The following is a 24954-nucleotide window of genomic DNA, read 5'->3' on the forward strand; positions in this document are numbered from 1 at the left end:
TTGTGAAATACCTCTTCCATCTTTGATATTCCCCAACAACATCTCACTTATTTATAGAATTTGTGATTTTTTAGTTCATATGTATTATATAGCACACCACTGATACCCAGCACTTTAAGGGTAAAAATACAATATGTAACTATAGCCCAATTATTTAATTTTTCTAAAAACCTCAGTTTTATCACCTATAAGGATAACAGTAATACTTGGATTATTGTGGGAATTAAATGAAAAAACTCATGAAAAAAAATTTAGTGCAATGCTTGTCATATAGTAAGTGCTCTATAAATGCTGATGATGATAATGATGATTGTACTCGATCAATCTAAAGGAAAGCAAAGTTGATGATGCATTAAACTTGTTTGCAGCCTCACCTATTAAAGAACTATTTGGCCGTAGCTGGTTTGGCTCAGTGAATAGAGCGTCGGCCCAAGAACCGAAGGGTCATGGGTTCAATTCTAGTCAAGGGCATATATCTTGGTTGCAGGCTTGATCCCTGCCCCTGTCAGAGCCCCTGCAGGAAGCAACCAATCGATATGCCTCTCTCACATCAATATTTCTCTCTCTGTCTCCCCCTCCCTTCCACTCTCTAAAAAAATCAATGGAAAAATATCCTCAGGTGAGGTTTAAAAAAAGAGAACTATTTATATAATCTACGTACTTTGTGTTTACCTATATATTTTATAGCTATTGTAAAACTGCAGTGTATTATGCAAGTGCAAGTTATCTCACACACACACACACACACACACACACACACACACACACACACAGTATAGATATACTAGAGGCCCAGTGCACAAATTTGTGCATTAGTGGGGTCCAGCCAGCCTGCCCCCATGGGGGCCTATCAGGGCCAGGCCAGCAGTGGGGAGGGGATTTGGGAGGTTGGCCAGACCAGCCCACGATTGGGAGGGGCACTTGGGGGCAGGACTGGCCAGCGGGAGGGGCCTAGAAAAGAACCACTGATCTAGAGCTGAGCATGGGCCGCTGAGTATGGGCCCCTGGCTTCCCAGGGAGGACGGCCTCAGCAAGGAAACAGAAACCACCAGAAGGCTCTGCAAACAGGCTCTGCGCTCCCTTTGGCCAGGCAGACTCAGAGCTGGTGTCTCTGTGTGTGCATTAGACATAGCCTGGTGCTTGTCTTTGTCTGTTAGTCAAATCCATTGCATGGAAAAACGTGTTCCTCTTCTTCTCTTTGGGCCCTTACAACAAATACGGGACAACTGGAAGACACTGGCCCAGTGGCAGAGCCAGGCCCCACAATCACCCGGAATTTAGGCCTAAGACAACTGAGTAGCAATCTCCCTGGAACAGAGCACACTGCTTTAGAGTCTTAATTCTCCCCTAAAATGTGCCCAGCTGCTCCTCTTTAGCCGGGATAGACTGAACTACGGAACCAAAGACCGAGCTTCCTTTGAGGTGGGATCCACCGGGAGCGGGCTGGTGGCAAGGCCCACACAGGCAGCTGCCTTTCCCCCAAGCTCGGTGTGCTCTGAGCTGGTCCATTTCTGGTGGTTCCGGGTCCTGGGCTGCTGGTTGGGTGGCAAGTCCATAGGGTTTCTCTCTGCCACCTTCCTGGCCTCCCCAGCAGTACCCTCTGGCCCAGAGCACCAGGCAGCTGTCGCTAGAGCCAGGACTCAGAGAGCGAAGGAGTTGGCCCGTGCAGAGAGGGACCCCAAGGTGGCCAGGCCATGCCCCCCACCCCCGCTTCTCAGTCTCACTCGCATGGATCAGGCCAAAGCCCACTACCCAAGACTGGTGCCATGTGGGGAGGGTCGCCGCAGGGAGAAGGGCACCCTGACCTGCCAACCTTAGTGACGATCATCTCGGTGCCCAGCTGATTGAATTTGTCCTACAGAGCCTTCATCTCAAGCTGCATGCTCATGCTGGCCACCTTTGCATTCTTTACCGGTGCCTTGGCAACGGCCACGCAACTGGCCCTGGGGCCCTCGTGCTCGGCAGCGGTGCTGGTGGCGGCCCCTGCAGCCGGCGCATCATAGGGACCGGACGTTCTGGTCATTCCGCTATAATGGTTGCTGGGCTTTTATATATATAGATATGACATTTACCTCATAAGTGTGTGTGTGTGTGTGTGTGTGTGTGTGTGTATACACTTTTTTACATTTATGTGGGAGGATTTTATTTATTTATTTATTTACTTATTTATTTGACATCAGAGAGGAAGGAAGAGGGAGAGAGATAGAAATATCAATGATGAGAGAGAATCATTGATTAGCTGCCTCCTGCACTGGGGATCAAGCCAAAACCTGGGCATGTGTCCCAACTGGGAATTGAACCATGACCTTTCGGTTCATGGATTGACCCTCAACCACTGAGCCACACCGATGGGGCTATGTGGAAGAATTTTAGATCTTATGCCTTTTTTGTTATTTAAAAACACAGATTATCAAGAATGGTAATTTCTCTCAGAGGTGGATCTATATCCATCATTAACTCCTCCTCCTCATTGTCTTGAGAGTTTAAAACCAGAGTTTTAAAGCTTAAAGTGGCCCTTAGATATCATTTGGTCCAACCATGTCATTTTATGGACAAGGAAACGGAAACTTATTTTTTAAGAAACTTGCCCCCAATCAGACAGCTAGTTAGGAAAACAGCCAGGGCCAGAAGCCCATTCTCCTGAGAACCTGTGCAACGCTTTTCTGCTACACCATGATGCTGCTAATTGGATACAACGTAGTCTTTTAAGAAATATTTGTGCCCTAACCGGTTTGGCTCAGTGGATAAAGCATCGGCCTGTGGATTCAAGGGTCCCAGGTTTGATTCCGGTCAAGGGCATGTACCTCAGTTGCAGGCACATATCCAATAGGGAGTATGCAGGAGGCAGTTGATCGATGTTTCTCTCTCATTGATGTTTCTAACTCTCTATCCCTCTCCCTTCCTCTCTGTAAAAAATCAATAAAATATATTAAAAATATTTGTTGAGGGCATACTAAGTGCCAGGCACTATTCTGGGCTCTGAGAATACAGCCATGAACAGTCAAAGTTCAGCCTCTTAGACTTACATTTTAGTATGGGAATCAGACAGTGGTCAAATAGATAAGCAGTTGTTAGGAAGAACAGGAAAGGTAAAGGGATAATGATATGTGCACAATTCCCATCGAGGAGTTAGAAGATACTGTATTGACTGACCACTTAACCCTTAACATGTTTAGTGAAAATTGGGGGTTATACTGACTTTTACCTCATAATCATTTCTCTACAACATAACTGCATATAAAGAAAACTGGGCTTCCTAGCAGGACACCTGGGTTCCAGTCCTGACTCTAATTATTTAACAGTCAAGTCTGTTTAAACTTCTGGGTTTTGGTTTCTCCAAATGAGACTGATTTTCACTTTGCATTCTTTATAGGCTAGTTTTGAGTATAAAATTATAAAACACATGAGGAAGTTTTATAATACTGCAATGTGTTATGCAAATGTAAGGTATCATTATAAGGAAATTTTACTAACGGGGTCTATATTTTTAAAATTGTTTTCTGTTTGTCTGTTTCCATCTGTCCAGGAATGATGCAGCCACCAAGGAGCACTCACGATTTTGAACCTAGATACAGGGAAAATTCTTACTCGTATGATGTTAAGCGAGATGTGTACAATGAGGAGACCTTTCAACAGGATTACAAAAGGAAGTCTGTCTCCTCTGGGAACTTGGACATTGACATCACCACCTTCCGACACCATGTCCAGTGCAGGTGCGTGTGTGTGGTCATTTACCTGCCACCAAGCTGACAGCACCATAACCCTATTTGACTCCTTTTGGTGCCTATTTCTGTCTTCCTCCTCTGATCCCTGTCATCAGAACCCTTAGTTTACAGGGTGATTTCTCTTCAGGTTTCTTTTTTTTTTTTTTTTTTTTTTTTGGTGTGTGTGTGCTTTGTCTTGTAGAATCTTCTTCTCCTTTTTTTTTTTTTAAGATTTTTATTGATTTCAGAGAAGAAGGTAGAGGGAGAGAGAGAGAGAAACATCAATGATGACCGAGAATCATTGATTGGCTGCCTCCTGCACGCACTCTAGTGGGGATTGAGCCTGCAACCCAGGCATATCTCCCTGACTGAAACCGAACCCAGGACCTTACAGTCCGCAGGCCAGTGCTCTATCCACTGAGCAACACTGGCTAGAGCTTGTAGCACCTTCTTGATTGTAAATTTCTTGGATGTCCCCCACAGCATCTAGGGATGATATTTAGTAAATATATTGATTGATTTACCACCATTACCAGTCTCTTAACAACAACAACCAAAAACAACCATGATGGACTAATTAGTGATAGAGAATGACATCCTTCTAAACTCATACCCAGCTGTGCCCACGTAGTACTTGTGATCATCAACCTGGGACCCTCCTCCTGTGAGACTCACTGTGACCATGCAGGCTCCACAGTTCAGAGGCACCTCACCTGTTTCTGTGCTATGAAACTTTTAGCAATGTGGTAAAGCTTATGAACCTTTGCATAATTTCTTTTTACTGTGCTATAAAATATATAACACTAACATAGCTGTTTTAACTATTTTTAAGTGTACAAATCAGCATTCATGACATTCACAATATTGTGTAACCATCACCACTATCTGTTTCCAAAACTTTTCATCACCTTAAACAGAAACTCTGTACCGTGAAGCAATAACTCCCCACTTTCCCCTCCCCCCAGCCCTGGTAACCTCTCTTCTACTTTCTGTCTCTATGAATTGCCTTTTCTTGATATTTCATTTAAGTGGAATCACACAGTACTTGTCTTTCATGTCTGGTTTATTTCACTTACCGTGTTTTCGAGGCTTGTCCATGTTGTAGCATGAATGAGTACTTCATTTTATGGCTAATAATATTCCATTATATGTAGACACCACATTTTGTTTATCCATTCATCTGTTGGTGGACACTTGGGTGGTTTCTGTGTTTTGGTTATTGTGAATAATGCTGCCATGGATATTGGCATTGGAGTATCTGTTGAGTCCCTGTTTTCAATTCTTTTAGGTATATACCTAGGAGTAGCATTGTTGGATTATGTGGTAATTCTATGTTTAACTTTTTGAGGAACTGCCAGACATTTTTACAGAAGCTACACCATTGTACATTCACACCAGCAATGTAGAAATATTCCAATGTCTCTATACCCTCTCCAACATTTGTTATCTACCATTTTAAAAATTATAGACATCTTCGTAGGTGTGAATTGGTATCTCACTGTGGATTTTGCTTATTTGTTTGTTTTACCATTTCATCACAACTAAATATGATGAACATCTTTTCATGTGCTTCTTGGACATTTGTGTACCTTCTTTAGAGAAATGTCTACTTACTTCCTTTGCTCTTTTAAAAATTAGGTTGTTTTTCTTCTGTTGTTGAGTTGTAGGAGTTCTTTATATGTTCTGAATATCAAACCCTTATCATATATGTAATTTGCAAATATTTTTTTCCATTCTGTAGGGTGTCTTTTTCTCTGTTGATTGTGTCCTTTGGTGAACAACAGTTTTTAATTTTAATGAAATTCAATTTATCTAATTTTTCTTTTGTTGCCTGTGACTTTGGTGTCATATTTAAGAAATTGTTGTGAAATCCAAGATCATGAAGATTTTCCCCTATATTTTCTTCTAGGAGTTTTATAGTTTTAGCTCTTAAATTTAGACCCTTGATCCATTAATTTTTAGTTAATTTTGTAAGGTGTAAAATAAGGGTCCAACTTTATTCATAGCTATGTGGATATCCCATTTTCCCAGCACCATTTATTGAAGAGACTATTCTTTTCCCATTGAATGGTCTTGGCCAGAATTATTTTCAATGTATAAAATACATCTATAATAATAAAAGAGTAATATTCTAATTAGGCCGGATGTCCTTCTGGACAACCTTCCAGATGAAGCCAGGGCTATGAAGAAAGCCCAGGTCCCAGGTGCCAGAGGGAAGCTGGTGCTGGCAGCTGGGGGAAGGAAGGTCTACTCTTGCATGAATTTTGTGCAACGGGCCTCTAGTAAAATTATAAAGGAAACCAGTTTTTCTAAACATAGTTTATCAAAATATGAAAAATCCCAAAATTATGTTATTTAATAATGTAGACCTAGAAGCTATCATAATTTCAAAATAGTGATGGATATAAATGATATTTTAATATATCTGCAGCAATTTTAATGTAATATAAAAATGTTTGTGATTTCTTTGGTGACAAAATCAAGTTCTGCTGATGCTACTCTAGTTTGTTGTAACATTCATAATTGAGAGAAGTGCTCAATTTCAGTTAGGAAGTTAGTAAATATAAAGATATATTTTCTTCTAAATTCACATATCCCATGAATTTTATCTAGAGTCTCAGGGGGTCCATAGACCTATGGTTAGGAACTCTTTTTTTGTGACCTACATCATGATTTTAACTCTAATTACTCAAGCTGCCCTCACTCACATTCTGGATTTATCACCCACAATCGGCATGTGTTGGGTGACAAATGAGGAAGGCCTCCACACAGCCCTATTGCAGACTTCCTTCTCTCTGAGGCACTCTCCTTTATCCATATCCTGCCTTTTGCAAGTTGTGGTCTTGGATGCCCCTCCCAGTCTTACACCACTACTCTCATTTTCTCTGCTACACCATAGGTCAGAATATGTTAAAGAGGGCATTTGGGGGCCACTTTGTCTTTGTCTTTATAAAAAGACTAGAGGCCTGGTGCATGAAAATTCATGCACTGGAGAATGGGTCCCTCAGCCCAGCCTGCCCCCTCTCACAGTTCGGGAGCCCTCAGGGGTGGGAGGCGACTCTGCGATCAGGGGAAGGCGACGCCCCATCACACCTCTGCTGCTGCCACTGCCAGCAGCGCAAGCCTTGGCCGGCCCTGCTTACCTGAGCCTCAGGCACCTCTGGGCAGCTGCCATCCAAGGCTTGCCTGAGCCTCGGGCCAGCCCTGGGTGGCTGGGGGGTGCTGAGGGGACTGGGTGCCACCATCCTGTGGCTGTGGGCACCTCCATCTTTGAGGGTGGGGCAGTCAATTAGCATATTCCCTCCTTATTGCCTGTGGGTGCCGCCATCTTTGAGGGTGGGGCAGTATATTAGCATATTCCCTTCTTATTGGCTCTGGGTGCTGCCATCTTTTGTGGCAGTGTGAGGGTCAATTAGCATATTCCCTCTTTATTAGATAGGATAGTCTGTTCCTGACTTATCCCTCATCATAAGCAGGTTATAACTCTCCCTCCCTGCCCAGGCCTTGAACACTTAAATCTGACCAGTTCTGCCTCCCATAGGCTTTTATAGCAGTTCTTAGTCCCTACTTCTAAAACACACAGTTATAGCCACTTCTGAATTTTAACCTGAAAGGCACTGTGGTTAAGAGCAAGACTCAGAAGCCGGATTGCCTGGTTTTGAATTCCAGTTCTGCTGCTTCCCAGCTGTGTGACTTTAGGTAATCTATCCCAACCCAACTGTGCCTCAGTTTCCTCACCTGTAAAATGGTGATGGTAATAGCACCTACTTCATAAGATGATTGTGAGGATTTACTCATTTTTCTTTTTTTAAAATAAATATTTATTGTTCAGATTATTACAGATGTTCCTCTTCCCCCCCCCCCATAGCTCCCCTCCACCCAATTCCCCCCCACCCCATGCCCTTACACCCCACCACTGTCCTCATCCATAGGTGTAATATTTTTGTTCAATTTCTTCCCACACCCCTCACACCCCCTTCCCCCCAAGAATTGTCACTCCACTCCCTTTCTATGCCCCTGATTCTATTATATTGACCAGTTTATTCTGTTCATCAGATTTTTTATTCACTTGATTTTTAGATTCACTTGTTGATAGATATGTATTTGTTGTCACTTTGTTATGCATATTTTTTATCTTTACCTTTTTCTTCTTCTTCCTCTTCTTAAAGAATACCCTTCAGGATTTCATATAATCCTGGTTTGGTGGTGATGAACTCCTTTAGCTTTTTCTTGTCTGTGAAGCTCTTTATCTGACCTTCAATTCTAAATGATACTTTGCTGGGTAGAGTAATATTGGTTGTAGATTCTTGCTGTTCATCACTTTGAATATTTCTTGCCACTCCCGTCTGGCCTGCATAGTTTCTATTGAGAAATCAGCTGGCAGTCGTATGGGTGCTCCCTTGTAGGTAACTAACTGTTTTTCTCTTGCTGCTTTCAAGATTCTCTCTTTGTCTTTTGCCCTTGGCATTTTAATTATGATGTGTCTTGGTGTGGTCCTCTTTGGATTCCTCTTGTTTGGGGTTCTCTGTGCATCCTGGACTTGTAAGTCTATTTCTTTCACCAGGTAGGGAAAGTTTTCTGTCATTATTTCTTCTAATAGGTTTTCAATATTTTGCCCTCTCTCTTCTTCTGGCACCCCCATAATTCTGATGTTGGTACGCTTGAAGTTGTCCCAGAGGCTCCTTATACTATCTTCATATTTTGGGATTCTTTTTTCTTTTTGTTTTTCTGGTTGGGTGTTTTTTGCTTCCTCATGTTTCAAATCTTTGGTTTGATTCTTGGGGTCCTTTAGTCTACTGTTGGATTTCTGTATATTATTCTTTATTTCAGACAGTGTATGCTTAATTTCTGACTGGTCCTTTTCCATTTTTTTGGCATTCTCATTAAGATCCTTAAAGATCTCACTAAGTTCCTTGGAAGTTTCTAGAAGATTCTTGAGTAACCTTATAACTGTGGTTTTGAACTCTATATCCAGTAGTTTGCTTTCCTCCATTTCTTTTATTCATTACATGTTTCTTTTTCTCCACATTTTGGCTGCTTCCCTGTGTTGATGGAGTGGCTTTGTGTGGTAGGTGACCTATAGGGCCCAGTGGCTCAGCCTCCCCAGTCACCTGAGGTGGACACTCTTGGTGCACCCCTTTGTGGGCTGGGTGCACAGTCTAGTTGTAGTTAAGCCTTGATTGCTGTTGGTACACTGGGAGGAATTGACCTCTAGGCCAATTGGCTGTGAGGACCCACTGTGTCTATAATGGAAGAACTACTGTGCTAAAGACACCCTTATGGGGCAGGACTTGCTTCAGTGGGGCTTTGGTGCTCACTGAGTCTGCCTCTTGAGTGTGTCACTTACGGATATGAGGAGTTGAAATCTGGTATCGTCTCACACTGACTGCTAGGTACACTGGCTCCTGGATCTCCAAGGAGGTGCAGGTCAGCTACTGCCTGAGGCCACCCAGCAGGAGCTACAGCGAGATCTGCAGATTTCTCCTCTTTGTTTGGGGTTTGGAAGTTTTGGAGCTGTCTGACCCAGCTGCAGTTTGTTAGGTTAAGCTGCGAAAGGGCAGGCCATTCATATGCAAAAGCCACTGCTCACAGTTTGGGTGCGTTTGTAAATTGGATGGGGCGGGGTCTCAGGGAATTACCAGGATGTAGCAAACAGCGATGGCTGTCAGTCAGCCGTCTTTGTGTCTCCATGTCTCCGTGTCCTGCTCCCCAGTGCAGTAAACAATGATTCCTGTGAGCACCTCTGCAAGAAAGCCACCCTCACTTTCTGACCCAATGGCAGACAGTCCAGCTTCTCCCCGTAGGAGTCTGGGTCCCCAGAGTCTTGCCGGAAACTGGAGTTCAGAGCAGTCAGGAGCTTGTATCTCCTTCCTGATTGAAAAAAAACAGCGCACCCAGTCGCCAGCTCGATTCGTGCGCCACTGTACCTCTGTTTTTCTGCACCTCTGCATGTCCTACCCAGTCTCAATGAGCTTTTTTCTTTCCTTCTAGTTGTAAAACTTCTACTCAGCCAGCTTTCCCATGGTTCTGGGTGATTGTTGTTTTGTCTTTTAGTTGTAGTTTTGGTGTGGTTGTGAGAGGCAGCACATACAGGTGTATACCTTATGCCGCCATCTTGGTTTTTTTTCTCATTTTTCTTATTAGAGTATAGTTGCTATACAGTATTATGTTAGTTTCCAGTGTACAACATAGTGATTTGACATTTAGATACCTTACCAAGTCCCCAGGCAAAGTTACCACATTATTATTGACTACTAGAGGCCCGGTGCATGGATTCGTGCACCGGTGGAGTCCCTTGGCCTGGCCTGCACCCTCTCACAATCTGGGACCCCTCGGAGGATGTCAGACTGCCGGTTCCTGCCCGATCCCCGCAGGCCAGGACGAGGGACCCCACCGGTGCATGAATGATTGTGCACCGGGCTTCTAGTATGCATATAAGATCTTTGGTTAATCTCTTCCCACCCTCCCCTCTCCCCACTTCCCTCTGAGATTCATCAGTCTGTTCCATGTTTCCATGCCTGTGTGTTGAGTGTCTACCCCCTGGTGGTCATTGCACATCATAGCTACTGGTTGAACGGTCGAACGGTTGAACTGTTGAACCGTCACTTAGGCTTTTATATATATAGATATTCCCCTTCACCTTTTTCACCTACCCCTCTAGCCACCTCCCCTCTGGCAACAATCAGTTTGTCTCTGTTTCTGTGAGTCTGTTTTTGTTTTATTTTGTTTGTTAGTTTCTGTGGGTTTTTTTTAGATTCTACATACAGGTGAAATCATGTGGTATTTGCCTTTCTCTGTCTGACTTATTTCACTTATCATAATACAATGTTGCCATCCATATTGTCATAAATGGCAGGATTTCATTCTTTTTTATAGCTGAGTAATATTCTATTACATCATTCTTTATCCATTCCTCTATCATGGACACCTAGGTTGTGTCCATCTTGGCTATCACTATATATAAAAGCCTAACAATGAAACAACCCGAACGACCAGACATTATAATGCGCACTGACCACCAGAGGGCAGATACTCAATGCAGGAGTTGTCCCCAGACCACAGGCCCTGATTGCCAATGGAGTCTGCTGACCAACCTCCTGGTCTCTCTCCCCAGCCAGCAGGACCCGATCACCTGATCAGGGCTGAGCCCCCAGGCTAAAACAGGGAACCAAGGGTGGGCGGCAGCGGACACAAGTGGCAAGGGAAGGAGGGGGTAGGCGGGGAGGCAGGGAATCTGATCGGCCCTGATAGTTGCCAGGCCTAGGGACCCGACCCATGCACGAATTTCATACACTGGGCTTCTAGTTGTAAATAATGCTGCAATGAACATACGATTACATATATCTTTTTGAATGTTTTGTTTGTTTGTTTTCTAAAGATAAACACCAAGAAGTGGAATTGCTGGGTCATACGGTATTTCTATTTTTAGTTTTTTGAGGAACCTTCATACTGTTTCTAGTGGCTGCACCAACTTATAGTTCCACTAACAGTGCACAGGATTCCCTTTTCTCCACATCCCCACCAACACTTGTTATTTGTTGACTTTTTGATAATATCTATTCTAACTGATATGAAGTGTCTCTCACTGGGGTTTTGATTTGCATTTCCCTGATGATTAGTGATGTCGAGCATCTTTTCATATGTCTGTTGGCCATCTGTATGTCTTCTTTCGAGAAATGTCTTTTTATGTCCTCTGTTCATTTTTTTAAAAAATCATCACCCAAGGATATGCTTTAATTGATTTGAGAGAGAGAGGAAGGGAGAGGAAGAGGAAGAGAGAGAGACAGATAAACATTGATGGAAACATTAATCAGTTGCCTCCCTTACGTGCCCGGACCGGGGATCAAACCTACAACCCATGTACATGCCCTGACCAGGAGTCAAACCCACAACCCTTTGGTGCACAGGACGATGCTCCAACCAATTGAGCCATACTGGCTAGGGCTCCTCTGTCCATTTTTTTATCAATTGTAGGTTTTTTTGTTATTAAGTTGTATGAGTTCTTCATAAATTTTGAATATTAACCCCTTATGGTTATATAATTTGTGAATACATATCTTTTTTCATTCAGTAGGTTGTCTTCAGTTGCTAATGGCTTCCTTCATGGTACAGAAGCTTTTTAGTTTGGTGTAGTCCCATTTGTTAATTTTTTTCTTTTGTTGCGCTTGCCCAAGGGGACATATCAAAACATATATTACTAAGACTGATGTCAAAGGGTTTATTACAGTAAAACCTCAATTTTGTGAATCTCCATTTAACAGACATTTCCAGTCTATATGTCATATGTGAAAATTAACACCCTATTAATTTAAAAATGCTTTTAACCAAGATTTGCTTATACTTATACTTATACTTATACTTATACTTATACTTATACTTATACTTATACTTATACTTATACTTATTAACAGGCTTTTTCTTTTAAACCTCGCCCAAGGATATTTTTCTATTGATTTTTAGGGAGAGTGGAAGAGAGAGGAAAACATCGATGTGAGAGAAACACATCGATTGGTTGCCTCCTGCATGAGCCCCAATCAGGGCTCAGGCTGGGGAGGAGCCTACAACCAAGTATGTGCCCTTGACTGGAATCGAACCCAGGAACCTTTGGTTTGCAGGCAATGCTCTATCCACTGAGCCAAACCGGCTAGGGCTATATTTTGTTATTAATTCACTTTTATTTTAAACAAATCTTAGCAAATAGGCCATATGTTGAAAAAAACACTGTAGTAATTTCACCAACATAAATAAATATGACATATCAGTAACTATAGCCTACATATTTAAATTCACGAGTCACCACTTGTAAACAGTGTTTGGTGAATGATTAGTTAGCATGTGATCACACTGCATCCAGAGTGGTAATTGGTTCTGTTTTTCCATGGTGTGACTTTCTGCAGCAGGTGTTTGTTTGTTTGTTTGTTTGTTTGTTTAGATTTATGTTTTATTGATTTCAGAGAGGAAGGGAGAGGGAGAGAGAGATAGAAACATCAATGATGAGAGAGAATCATTGATTGGCTGCCTCCTGCACGCCCCCCACTGGGGACTGAGCTCAAAACTTGGACATGTGCCCTGACTGGGAATCAAACCATGACCTCCTGGTTCATATGTCAATGGTCAGGTGTAATTTGTCAATTTTTTAACATACACATTTGGAAAACCTACTTTATTACATAACAGACTTTTGGCTCTAACAGACATCCCTTTTGCCCAAACTAGTCTGTTACATACCAAGGTTTCACAGTACCTATATAATTTCTCCTCATAGATTAATTGACCATTAAGGGAGGGTTTATTTCTGGGCTCTCTATTCTGTTTCATTGATCTGTGTGTCTGTTTTTGTACCGGTACCGTACTGTTTTGATTTTTATGGTCAAAAGAGGAAGAATGATACCACCAACTTTCTTCTTTCTCAAGATTACTTTGACTGTACGTGGTATTTTATGGTTCCATATAAATTTTAGGATTATTTGTTCTAGTTCTGAGAAGAATGCTATTGATATTTTAATGGGGATTGCATTAAATCTGTAGATTGTTTTAGGACATTTTAAAGATATTAATCCATGAGCATGATATAGCCTTCCATTTTGTGTGTCCTCTTCAATGTTTTATATTTTTAGAGTATGGGTCTTCACCTCCTTGGTTAAATTTATTCAAAGGTATTTTATCCTTTTTGATGCAAATATAAATGGGATTTTTTTCTTAATTTCTTCTTCTGGTAATTTGTTATTGCTGTATAGAAATACTACAAATTTTTGGATATTAATTTTGTATCCTGTTACTCTACTGAATTTATTTATTCTATTTTTTTTGGGGGGGGTAGAGTCTTTAGGGTCCTCTCTATATAGTAGTATGTCATCTGCAAATAGTGACAGTTTTACTTCTTCCTTTCCAATTTTAATGCCTTTTATATCTTTTTCTTGTCTGATTGCTGTGACTAGGACTTCCAATACCATCCTAATATATAAAAACCCAGGGTTTGTAACAACCGACCGAAGGTTCAACTGAACACCGGAAGTGACTGCGCTCGGTGTGGGTTCAGCGACCCAGCACTGACTGCTGAGGGGGCTGCGGATCAGGCCTGGAGAGAGGCCCAGAAAGAGAGGCAGGGTCTGATTCACAGCCTCCATGGCAGCTGCTGATCAGCTGTTGCCTCTCTCTTCCTCTCCAGGCTTCGCCAGCAGCCAGGCCTCTGTGGGGCCTACTGATCAGCCCCGCCTCTCTGATCAGGCCCGGAGATAGGCCCAGAGATGTTGACTGGCATAGAAACTGACCAATCAGAACCAAATCTGGGTGAACTGTGAGGAGCCAATGGCTGCCTAGGAGACGGAGCTTTTGACACTGGCTGGCATAGAAACCGACCAGTCAGAACTAAATTGGCCGGCAGGGGAGGGCAGTTAGGGGCTATCAGGCAGGCAGAGGCAGTTAGGGGCAATCAGGTCTGCAGGGGAGAGCAGTTAGGGGTGATATCAGGCTGGCAGGGGAGTGGGGAGACATTGGGGGCAAGATCAGGCCAGCAGGGGAGGGCAATTGGGGGCAACCAGGCCCGCAGGGGAGGACAGTTGGGGAAGAGATCAGGCCGGCAGGGAAGGGCTGTTGGGAGCAAGATCAGGCCAGCAGAAGAGGGCAGTTGGGGGCAACCAGGCCGGCAGGGGAGGGTAGTTGGGGGCAAGATAAGGCTGGCAGGGGAGGGCAGTTAGGGGCGATCAGGCAGGAAGGCAGAGAGGTTGGGGTGATCAGGCAGGCAGGAAGGCAGAGGGGTTAGGGGCAATCAGGCAGGCAGGCAGAGGCAGTTAGGGGTGATCAGGCAGGCAGGCAGGTGAGCAGTTAGGAGCCAGCAATCCCAGATTGCAAGAGGGATGTCCAATTGCTGGCAGTCCCTAATTGGAGAGGGTGCAGGCTGGGCTGAGGGAACCCCCCTTCCATGCACAAATTTCATGCACCGGGCTACTAGTATTGAATAACAGTAATGGGAGCAGGCATCCTTGTCTTATTCCTGATCTTAGAAGAGAAGCTTTCAGCTTTTCACCATTAGTTATGATGTTAGGTGTGGGTTTGTCATATATGGCCTTTATTATGTTAAGGTAAGTTTCCTCTATATCCACTTTGTTAAGAGTTTTTGTCATAAGTGATGCTGAATTTTGTCAAATGCTTTTTATGCATCTATCTAAATGATTACATGATTTTTATCCTTGCTTTTGTTGATGTAATGTATAACATTAATTGTTTATAGATATTGAGCCATCCTTGCATCCCTGGGTTAAATCTCACTTGAGCATGATATATAATCTTTTTAATGTATTGTGGAATTCAGTTTGTTAGTGTTTTGTTGAGAATTTTCACATCTTTTTATCAGGGATATTGGCCGGTAATTTTCTTTCTTCTTTCCTCCTTCTCCTCCTCCTCCTCCTCCTCCTCCTCCTCCTTCTTTTTGTAGTGTCTTTTGTTTTGGTGAAGGTTAATGCTGGCCATGTAGAATGAATTTAGAAGTGTTTCTTTCTCTTCAAAATTTTTTGGTAATAGTTTGAGAAGAATAGGTATTATTCTTCTTTAAATGTTTGGTAGAATTCACCAGTGAAGCTGTCTGGTCCTGGACTTTTGTTTCTTGGGAGTTTTTTTTTATTTTTATTACTGCTTCAATTTCATTGCTAGTAATTGATCTGTTCAGATTTTCTCCTTCTTCCTGGTTCAGTCTTGGAAGCTTTTATGTTTCTAGAAATATATCCATTTCTTTTAGGTTGTCTAATTTGTTGGCATATAATTGTTCATAGTATTCTTTTATCATCCTTTGTATTTCTGTGGTGTTGGTTATAACCCCTTTTTTCATTTCTGTTTTTATTTATTTGTGCTATCCCCCTCTCTCTTGTTTTCTCGATGAGTAGGCTAAGGGTTTCTCAATTGGGAGGGTTTAAAAAGTATTTGTAAAGCACCAAGCAAATAAAAAACACTGTATACGTGGAGTTTTTAGTTAAAACACACACACACACACACAAAAAAAAAAACAACACCTCACAATCTTTTAACTCCATCTCTTCCTTTCTGCAGCAAATCTAATCCCATTTTATCCCTCTTAGTTAGCAACTGCAAACACACCCTTCCTTGTCAAAATCTCCATTTGCTGTCACATTGACTTACATTCCTCACTTTTAAGATGCCTTAGCTGCAGCTTCAATGTCTGTTCCTCTAACACCCTCCTTGATTTTCTTCAGTCTTAGATCCTCATTATGCATATGTTCATTTTATTTTGCCATGCTAAAGAGCTTTGATGACTTTGCCTATGGTAGTTAGTCTTTTGCCAAGTGGCACATGGAGAGGAGGAGAGGAAGGCAGACTGGACTTGGAGAAGAAACAAATTGTCCCAATGCCATGCTTTACTCACCTCCATAGAAGGACAGAGCACCTGCCTAACACCCAGGGACACTCGTATAAATAGCAATATGATGTTCCTTTCAAACCAATGGTCTTGCTCTTGGCTCCTGAGCAGAATTTGACAGCTGTCGATCGGAAATGTGGCAGCAATTGAGTGGATAGAACACTAAACTAGGAATCAGGAGACCTGGTTTCTAGCCCCAGCTCTGCTCACACTTACTACTGTGACCTATTTGGCCCTTAGGGATAGTAATGCTCATGAAGTTGTGAGTCAAACATACGTTAGTTAAATTACTTCTCTTCTGAGCATACATCTTAGCCTTGCTACAGTCAAATCCGAATTATCCAACTATAGCTCATACATGAAAAATCTTCATACTCTTTGCTTTCAGCTCATACTAAAATGTGAGTAGCAAAAAGCAATGTAAAACCAAACTAGTTTTACTGAGTAATTGATTGATGGTCATTCTTCTGTTTTAGATGATCAAAAGGTTAAAATAGGTTTTCTCAATTTCAGTATCATTGACACTTTGGACCAGACAATTGTTTCTTGTAAAGAGCTGTTCTGTACATTTTAGGGTGTTTAGCAGCATCCCTTGCATCTACCCACTCAATGCCCATCATGATAATAAAAAATGTGTCCAGACATTGCAAAATGTCCCCTGGGGAACAGAATTACTTCTGGTTGATATCTACTGGAGTAAAGGATAACAGTCTTTATTTTACTGCTTTTTATTTACATGGCTAACTCCTTAAGTATGGTAACTTCATATTCTATATTTTCTATAAATTTCTACATATTATAGGTCAAAGCCACATAGAGTTAGTGTTCAGTAAAAATTTAGTATATGAGCCAAAACCGGTTTGGCTCAGTGGATAGAGCGTCAGCCTGTGGACTGAGGGGTCCCAGGTTCGATTCCGGTCAAGGGCATGTACCTTGGCTGCAGCCACATCCCCAGTGGGGGGTGTGCAGGAGGCAGCTGTTTTTCTCTCATTGATGTTTCTAACTCTCTATCCCTCTCCATTCCTCTCTGTAAAAAATCAATAAAATATATATTTTTTTAAAATTTAGTATATGGGAATGATGTGAATGTGTTAATTCCCCCCACCACCACCAATATCACACATAAAAAAACTGTCCTTATCAAGAGAAATCAATAACAGTCCATTTTCCACTGGAAACTTGGTAAGTTTATATCTTTCTAAACATCCAATAAAAACACAGACTTGATTTATACTCTGGACTTATAAGGCTTAGATTTTGTCATATGTATGATAATAGCTCTCAACTGGAGGCGATTTTGTCTCCCAGGGAACATTTGGCAATGTCTGGGGACATTTTTGGGTGTCACACCCGGGAGATGGGGCATCTAGTGCGATGCTGCTAAACCTCCTATAATGCATAGGACAGCCTGACCGAGTTATCCAGTCCAGTCTATCAAAGTGTTGACAGTGCGAATAAGGAGCTCCGCTGTGTGGGAAGAATCATGTACCATGCCTTTTCTTGGCTATGTGGGCTTTTCTTTGCAGAACTAATCAAGTCTCTGTTCTTCTTTCTCACAGCTGCTCATGGGACAAGTTCCTAAATTGCATGCTTACAATCTTTCCCTTCCTACAGTGGATGTGTTTCTATCGATTCAAGGATTGGCTTCTTGGAGACTTACTTGCAGGTATAAGTGTTGGCCTTGTGCAAATTCCCCAAGGTAAGGAAGATACAAAGCCTTTTCACCCACAGACTTACCTTATCTGCCAGATTTGTAACTCGGGATGGTTCCAAAAGACTCAGTTTAGTTTGGGACCCTGAATACTTCCAAGAGTATCTGCAAGGCCCATTCATGGTCATTTTTTGCTTAACTAGTCATTTCATACTCACATGACTACAGTAGAACTTATTGGCATTGGTTTTACTTAGAAAGGTGAAGGGTGTGAAACATAGCATGCTAGCACTTCTTCACCGACTCACGCACACAGTCCAGGGGCGACTCTGGTCTTCTGAATGGCAGTCCAGATTTAAGATAAGATCATGCAGATAGGCAGGGAGCTCACTGGGCTTAAAAGCCTCATTTCCCAAATAGGAACCAACCTCTCTCGCCATTTTCTTTAACTCCTGCTTCCAGGGTCCCGCAGGTGCCGGGCCCAGTTATAAGATCACTGTGCTCCGCCCACGAAGCCGAAGCTAGGGCTTCCCGCTGGATATTGGTTTTCGTTCAGTCCTCTTGGTCCAGACGGAGTATACTAATTGGCTCATTTTGCATTTTTATTTTTATTTTTGTTGTTGTTGTTAATCCTCACTGAAGGATATTTTTCCTCATTGATTCTTAGAGAGGGTGGAAGGGAGGGTAAGGAGGTGGGGGAGAGAGAGAGAGATAGACACACACACATCAATGTGACAGAGATACATCAATTGGTTGCCTCCCACACGTGTCCAACCCGGGCCAGGGATCAAACCTGCAACCCAGGGGTCAAACCTTCGATCCTTCCTTGACCAGGCCAACGCTCTAACCATTATGCAACACCAGCCAGGGTGAATCAGGCTCATTTTTACTATATAACCAAACTTGGCTGGTAACACAGCTGACATTCCACTGTTACCAGGTTTCAAAAAAAAAAATCTGGAAAGTTAACCCAATATCAAATTTATCTCCAGAGAAAGGGAAAGGATTTTTTTAATCTTTTACTCACAGTAGTTCACAGATCCCTACACAGTGTTTAAACACCTCTGTTTCTCTATTCTTCAGCCAGGCAGGATTGAAGCTTGGGATTGCACAGGTTGTGCCTAGCACAGAAGAGACCAGCAAAGGGCCAAGTGGTAGCTTTCTGACACAGAGCTGTTAGTTGAGGAAAGGGATCCTTTTTAAAAAATTATCATACAGTAACATTGGCTTTTTTCTTTTTGGTGTAAGTTCTATGAATTTAAACACATATGTAGATTTATGTAACCCCCACCACAATCAAGATACATAACAGTTCCATCAGCCCCAAATCTCTCTTGTGCCATCCCTTTTTAGTCACATCCTCCCCTAACCTCTAACCCCTGCAATCACTGATCTGTTGTCGATCACCAAGTCCTGTCTTTTTGAGAATATCATATAAATTGACTCATCTAGTATGTCACTTTTGAAGGCTGGCTTCTTTAATTCAGCATCAGGTCTTTGAAATTATTGCAAATGGTTATGTGCATCCATACGTTGTCCCTTGCCATTGCTGAGTAATATTTCACTGTATGGCTGTACCACAGTTGGTTTATCCATTCACTTGTTGATGGACAATTTGTCTCCAGTTTTTGGCATTACACATAAAATCGCTATGAATAGTCATGTACAGATTTTTGTGTGAACATGTTTTTATTTCTCTCAGGTATTAAATACCCAGGAGTGGTATTGTTGGTCATATGGTAAAGTGTGTGTGTGTGTGTGTGTGTGTGTGTGTGTGTGTGTGTGTGTATATATATATATATATATATATATATATATATATATATATATTTCAGAGAGGAAGGAAGAGGGAGAGAGAGATAGAAACATCAATGATGAGAGAGAATCATTGATTGGCTGCCTCCTGCACACCCTCTATGGCAGGGGTCCTTAAACTTTTTAAACAGGGGGCCAGTTCACTGTCCCTCAGACCATTGGAGGGCCGGACTATAGTTAAAAAAAAAACTATGAACAAATTCCTATGCACACTGCACATATCTTATTTTGAAGTAAAAAAACAAAACGGCAAAAACACCCGCATGTGGCCCGCGGGCCGTAGTTTGAGGACGCCTGCTCTAGGGGATTGAGCCCACAACCCAAGTATGTGCCCTTGACCAGAATCAAACCTGGGACCCTTCAGTCTGCAGACTGACACTCTATCCGCTGAGCCAAACTGGCTAGGGCTGGTAAAGTGTATATTTAACATTATAGGAAACTGCCAAACTGTTTTTCCAGAGTGGCTGTACCTACCATTTTACATCTCCACCAGCAATGTATGAGAATTCTAGTTCTTCTGCACTCTTGTCAGCACCTGATATTGTTAGTATTTCTTCATTAAACTATCTACTTAAGATAATTATAGATTTAAATGCACTTGTAAGAAACTACAGAACAATCCCTTGTATCCTTCACCCGCTTTCCTCAATGGTAACAACTTGCAAAACTATAGTTCAATCTTACAACCAGGTTATAGAACATTTCCACCTCCACAGGGATCCCTTTTGTTGCCCTTTGATGATCACCCTCAATTGTCTCCTGTCCCCATTCCCTCCTCAGCCTCTGGCAAACACTAATCTGTTCTTCATTTCTATAACATTGACATTTCAAGAAAGTTATATGAATGGAGTCATACATGGGATTGGCTTTTTTCAACATCTTAAGTCTCTGGAGATTCATCTAGGCTGTTGTGTGTACCCATAGTTTATTCCTTTTTTTTTTTCTTTTTTGCCAAGTAGCATTCCATGGTACGGATGTACCACAGTTCGTTTAAACATTCACCCTCATAGGACATTGGAATTGTCTGCAGCTTTTGGCTGTTACAAATACAGCTGCTATGGACATTTGTGTGTAGGTTAGTGAACATAGTCCTCATTTCTCCGCGATAAATATCCAGGAGTGTAATTGTTGGAATGGATGGTAGTTGCATGTTTAATTTTTTAAGGACAAAGGACATGCCAAGCTGTTCTCCAGAGTGGTTGCGTCATTTGATATTCCTACCAGCGATCTGTGAGGGGTCCGGTGGCTCTGCATCCTCACCAGCATTTGGTGTTGTCACTACTTTTACTTTAGTCATTTTGATAGATCTCACTGTGGTTTCACTTTGCATTTCCCTAATGGCTACTGATGTTGAACATCTTTTCATATGGGAATTTTCCATCTATATATTTTAATGAATGGCTCTTCGTGTCTTTTGCTCAGGTTCTAATTGGATTGTTTGCATTTTTATTATTGATTTTTGAGAATTATTTATATATTTTAGATACTAGTTCTCTGTCAATGTGTTTTGCAAATATTTTCTCCCAGCCTGTAGCCAGTCCTTTTGTGTATGTGTGTGTGTGTGTTTTTAAATTCTCACCTGAGGATATGTTTATATTGACTTGAGAGAAAGGAAGGAAGAGAAAGAGAGAGAGAAACGTCAGTGTGAGAGAGAAACATCCATCAGTTGCCTCCATACATACTCCAACCCAGGATCGAGCCCTGTCTGGGAATTGAACCCACAACCTTTGGTGTAGTGATGAAGCTCTCACTGACCGAGTGACCTGGCCAGACCTGTAGCCTGACTTAACAAAATATTTAAAGAGAAACATTTTTTTTTATTTTGATGAAACCCAGTTTTCAGTGTCTTTTATTTTATCCATTCTAAGAGGTTTGTAGTGGTATATCATTGAGGTTTTAATTTGCATTTTCCTGATTGCTAATGAGGTCAAACATCTTTTTATGTTCATATTTGCTACCCTCATATTCTCTTTGGTGAAGTACCTATTCGAGTCCTTTGCCCATTTTTTAAATTGGAATTTTGGTTTTCTTATTGTTCGTTTTTGAGAATTCTTTATATATTCTGGATTCAAGTTCTTTCTAGATATGTGATTTGCAAATACTTTCCGTCTGTAGCTTATCTTTTCATTATTGACAGTTTCTTTCACAGAGCAAAAGGTTTTAATTTTGATAAAGTCCAATATTTTTCTTTTACAAATTGTGTTTTTTTCTATCATATATTGGAACTATTCACCTAAATCCAGGTCACAAAATTTTTCTCCTATGTTTTCTTCTAAGTCTTATAGTTTTATGTTTTACATTAAGAGCTATGATCCATTTTTAGTTAATCTTTGTATAACGTGAGAAACGTAGGTCAAGATTATTTTTGTTGCATTTTCAGCATTATTTTTAAAGAAAAGAATCCTCCATTGAATTGTTTTTGCACTTTTGTCAAAGATCGTATAGCCATGTTTTTATGGGTCTATTTCTGGACTCTCTATTCTGTTCTATTGATCTATGTGTCTATCCTTTGCCAATGTCATATCTTAATTATTGTGACTTTATAGATAGTCTTACAATTGGGTAGAGTGATTCCTCCAACTTTCTTTTTCCAAAATTGTTTTAGCTATTCTTCCATATAAATATTTTGTCTATATTCACCCAAAAAATTCTACTGAGATTTTGATAGCTGTTGCATTAAATTCATAGATCACTTTGCAGATAATTAATTATGTTGAGTGTCCAGTCCATGTCCACAGTATATCTCTTTATTTATTTAGGTCTTCTTTGACTTCTTTCATTAGCATTTATCATTTTTAGCATACAGATCTTATACATATTATGTTAGATTTATACCTATTTCATTTTTGAGGAGATACTATATATGATAATTAAAAATAATTTTGGTTTTCAGTTCATTGTTTGTATATAGAAATGTAATTGGTGTTTATGTGTTCACCTTGTATCCTGCAATTCACTTAAGTAGTTCTAAGAATCTTTTTTTAAAATATCTTTTTATTGATTTCAGAGAGGTAGGGAGAAGGAAAGAGAGAAACATTAATGATGAGAGAGAATCATCAATCAGCTGCCTCCTGCACATCTCACACCAGGGATTGAGCCAGCAACTCCAGGCATGTGCCCTGACGGGGAATCGAACTGTGACCTCCTGGTTAATATATTGATGCTCAACAACTGAGCCATGCCAGTTGGACAGTTCTAAGAATCTTTTATAGATTCTCTAGAATTTACTACATTGACAATCATGTTGTCTTTGAAGAGAAACAGTTGTGTTTCTCTCTTTCTATTCCAAACGGCTTTAAAAAAAAACAAACAAAAAAAACACTCTTTCTTGTTTATTGTGCTGGTTAAAACTTCCAGTACTATGTTGAATAGGAGTGGTGAGACTAGGAATTCTTGCCTTGTTCCTGACCTTAGGAGGAAAGCATTCACTATTTTGCTAAACTACATTGTTAAGAAATATGTACACTGGTGCTAAAACCATAAAGAAAGCTAAGAGATTATTATCACAAAAGTCAAAATAATAAATACCTGTGTGGGAAGAAATGGAGTTGTGATCAAAGACCTGGATGGTGGTAACATGGGTGTTTGTTTTATAAATATTTATTAAGCTCAACACCTATTTTAATTCACTTTCTATGTGTATATTATATTTGGCAATAAAAATGGGGATTAATAAATTATCAAAACTATTACTAAATTAATTACTAAAAAAGTAATTAAGACAGTGTGGTTTTGCAGAGACAGACAGGTAGGCCAATAGAACAGAAAGGAGTTACGCATATATAAGTTGCATGGTTTATATCATATGTGTCATTATAGAAACAGACTTTTTCATAAATTGTGTGAAACAATTGGACTATTGTGTGAAAAGATGGACTTCTATCTCCCACCATACACAAAAATCTATACCTGTCAGATTAAAGTTCTAAACGTTAAAGGTAAAGCAATAAACATTTTTTGGGCCCTGGCCAGTTTTGCTCAGTGGATAGAGTGTTGGCCAAAGGGTCCCGGGTTCTATTCTGGTCAAGGGCATGTACCTTGGCTGCAGGCTCCTCCCCAGCGTGGGCCCTGGTCCAGGCTCATGCAGGAGGCAACCAATCAATGTGTTTCTCTCACATCGATGTTTCTCTCTATCTTTCCCTCTCTCTCCCACTCTCCCTAAAAATCAATGGAAAAATATCCTTGGGTGAGGATTAAAAAAATAAATAAAATCAGTCTTGTAAAAAAAACAAAACAAATTTTCACTAGCCTAAAAGGAAAAGACAAATTGAATTAAGTAAAAGATTGAATTAAGTAAAAGTTAAGAACTGTTCATTCCAAGACACCATGAAGATTGAAAAGCACACTACAGAATGGGAGAGATATTTGTAACAATATACCCAAGAAATGACAATCTGTAACATTTATACTCCTACAAATCTGTAAGGAACAATGAGATTAATCAACATTATTGGCAGTCAATGAAGTGAAAATTGAAATTAAAATGAGTTACACACTAACTCATACACATTGAAAATTAAAAATCTGACAGTATCATGTGCTAATACAGAGGCAGACAATGGGAACTGTCATACAATGCTGGTGGGAGTGCAATGTACAACCATTTAGAAAACAGTTTGGCATTTTCTGGTAAATGCTCCTGCAGTTATGCTGCAGGGTATATTCTCTCAAGGAACTTATACGTCTTATGTACCAGGAGACCTGTGTATAAAAATATTCATAGTAGTACAGTTCATTATAGTCCCAAACTGGAGACAAAGACAGGAGACCAGGCAAACCTGGAGACAGAGAGAATGGGAAAGTAGCTTCCTTGAATCCTGATGGCTTTTTAGTTCTGGTTCGAGTCTCTGATGTGGCTCAACTGCCCTTTGTACTCTTTTAATAATTTTTTTATTTTGCTTAAGCTAATCTGAGCAGGTTTACTCTTTCTTGCAATCAATAGAGCCTTGCTTAGAAAAAAAATGTGGAAGGGGAACCTATAGATTACAGGAGACGTCAGAAATCTATCAATCAATGTGAAGTTCATATTTGAGCCCCGATGTAAACACAAAGATTGTAAAAGAAAGCACAACATATAATAGCAAATGATTTTTCAAAAGATCACCCCAAACCCCAAACCCACTGTACTTCTGGCTCAAGGTCTCTCATGAGGTTCCAGTCAAGGTGTCAGTCACCTCAAGGCTCTACTGAGGCTGGAGGGTCAGTTTCCACCAATGTGTTTGCTGACAGGCCTGGTTTTCTTGCCATGTGGCTGCTTGAGTGTCCTCACAACATGACAGCTGGCAGGACCAACTACATGTATGAGACCCAATGCAAAATGAAAATGCAGAGCCCCTAGTTAAAAAATTATTCAGAATTTCAAGATGGTCAGAGTAAAGCATGAAGCCAAGTGTGGAGGCTTCTAAGCCCAGGGC

General features: G+C 41.0%; 1 protein-coding gene across 1 annotated transcript in view; it reads left to right on the forward strand.

Annotated features, from left to right (window-relative positions):
- Nucleotides 1-3528: 3528 nt before the first annotated feature.
- Nucleotides 3529-24954, forward strand: part of SLC26A8 (solute carrier family 26 member 8) — a gene marked incomplete at both ends in the record, with an annotated part of 80091 nt that continues 58665 nt past the window's right edge. Inside the window, 2 exons of the mRNA XM_079781650.1 lie at nucleotides 3529-3713; nucleotides 17634-17773. Of these exons, the coding sequence (XP_079637776.1) occupies nucleotides 3529-3713; nucleotides 17634-17773 (325 nt within the window). The remainder of the gene's footprint in view (nucleotides 3714-17633; nucleotides 17774-24954) is intronic.

Source organism: Cnephaeus nilssonii, assembly GCF_951640355.1.
Source record: "Cnephaeus nilssonii genome assembly, chromosome: 9".
Lineage (NCBI taxonomy): Eukaryota > Metazoa > Chordata > Mammalia > Chiroptera > Vespertilionidae > Cnephaeus > Cnephaeus nilssonii.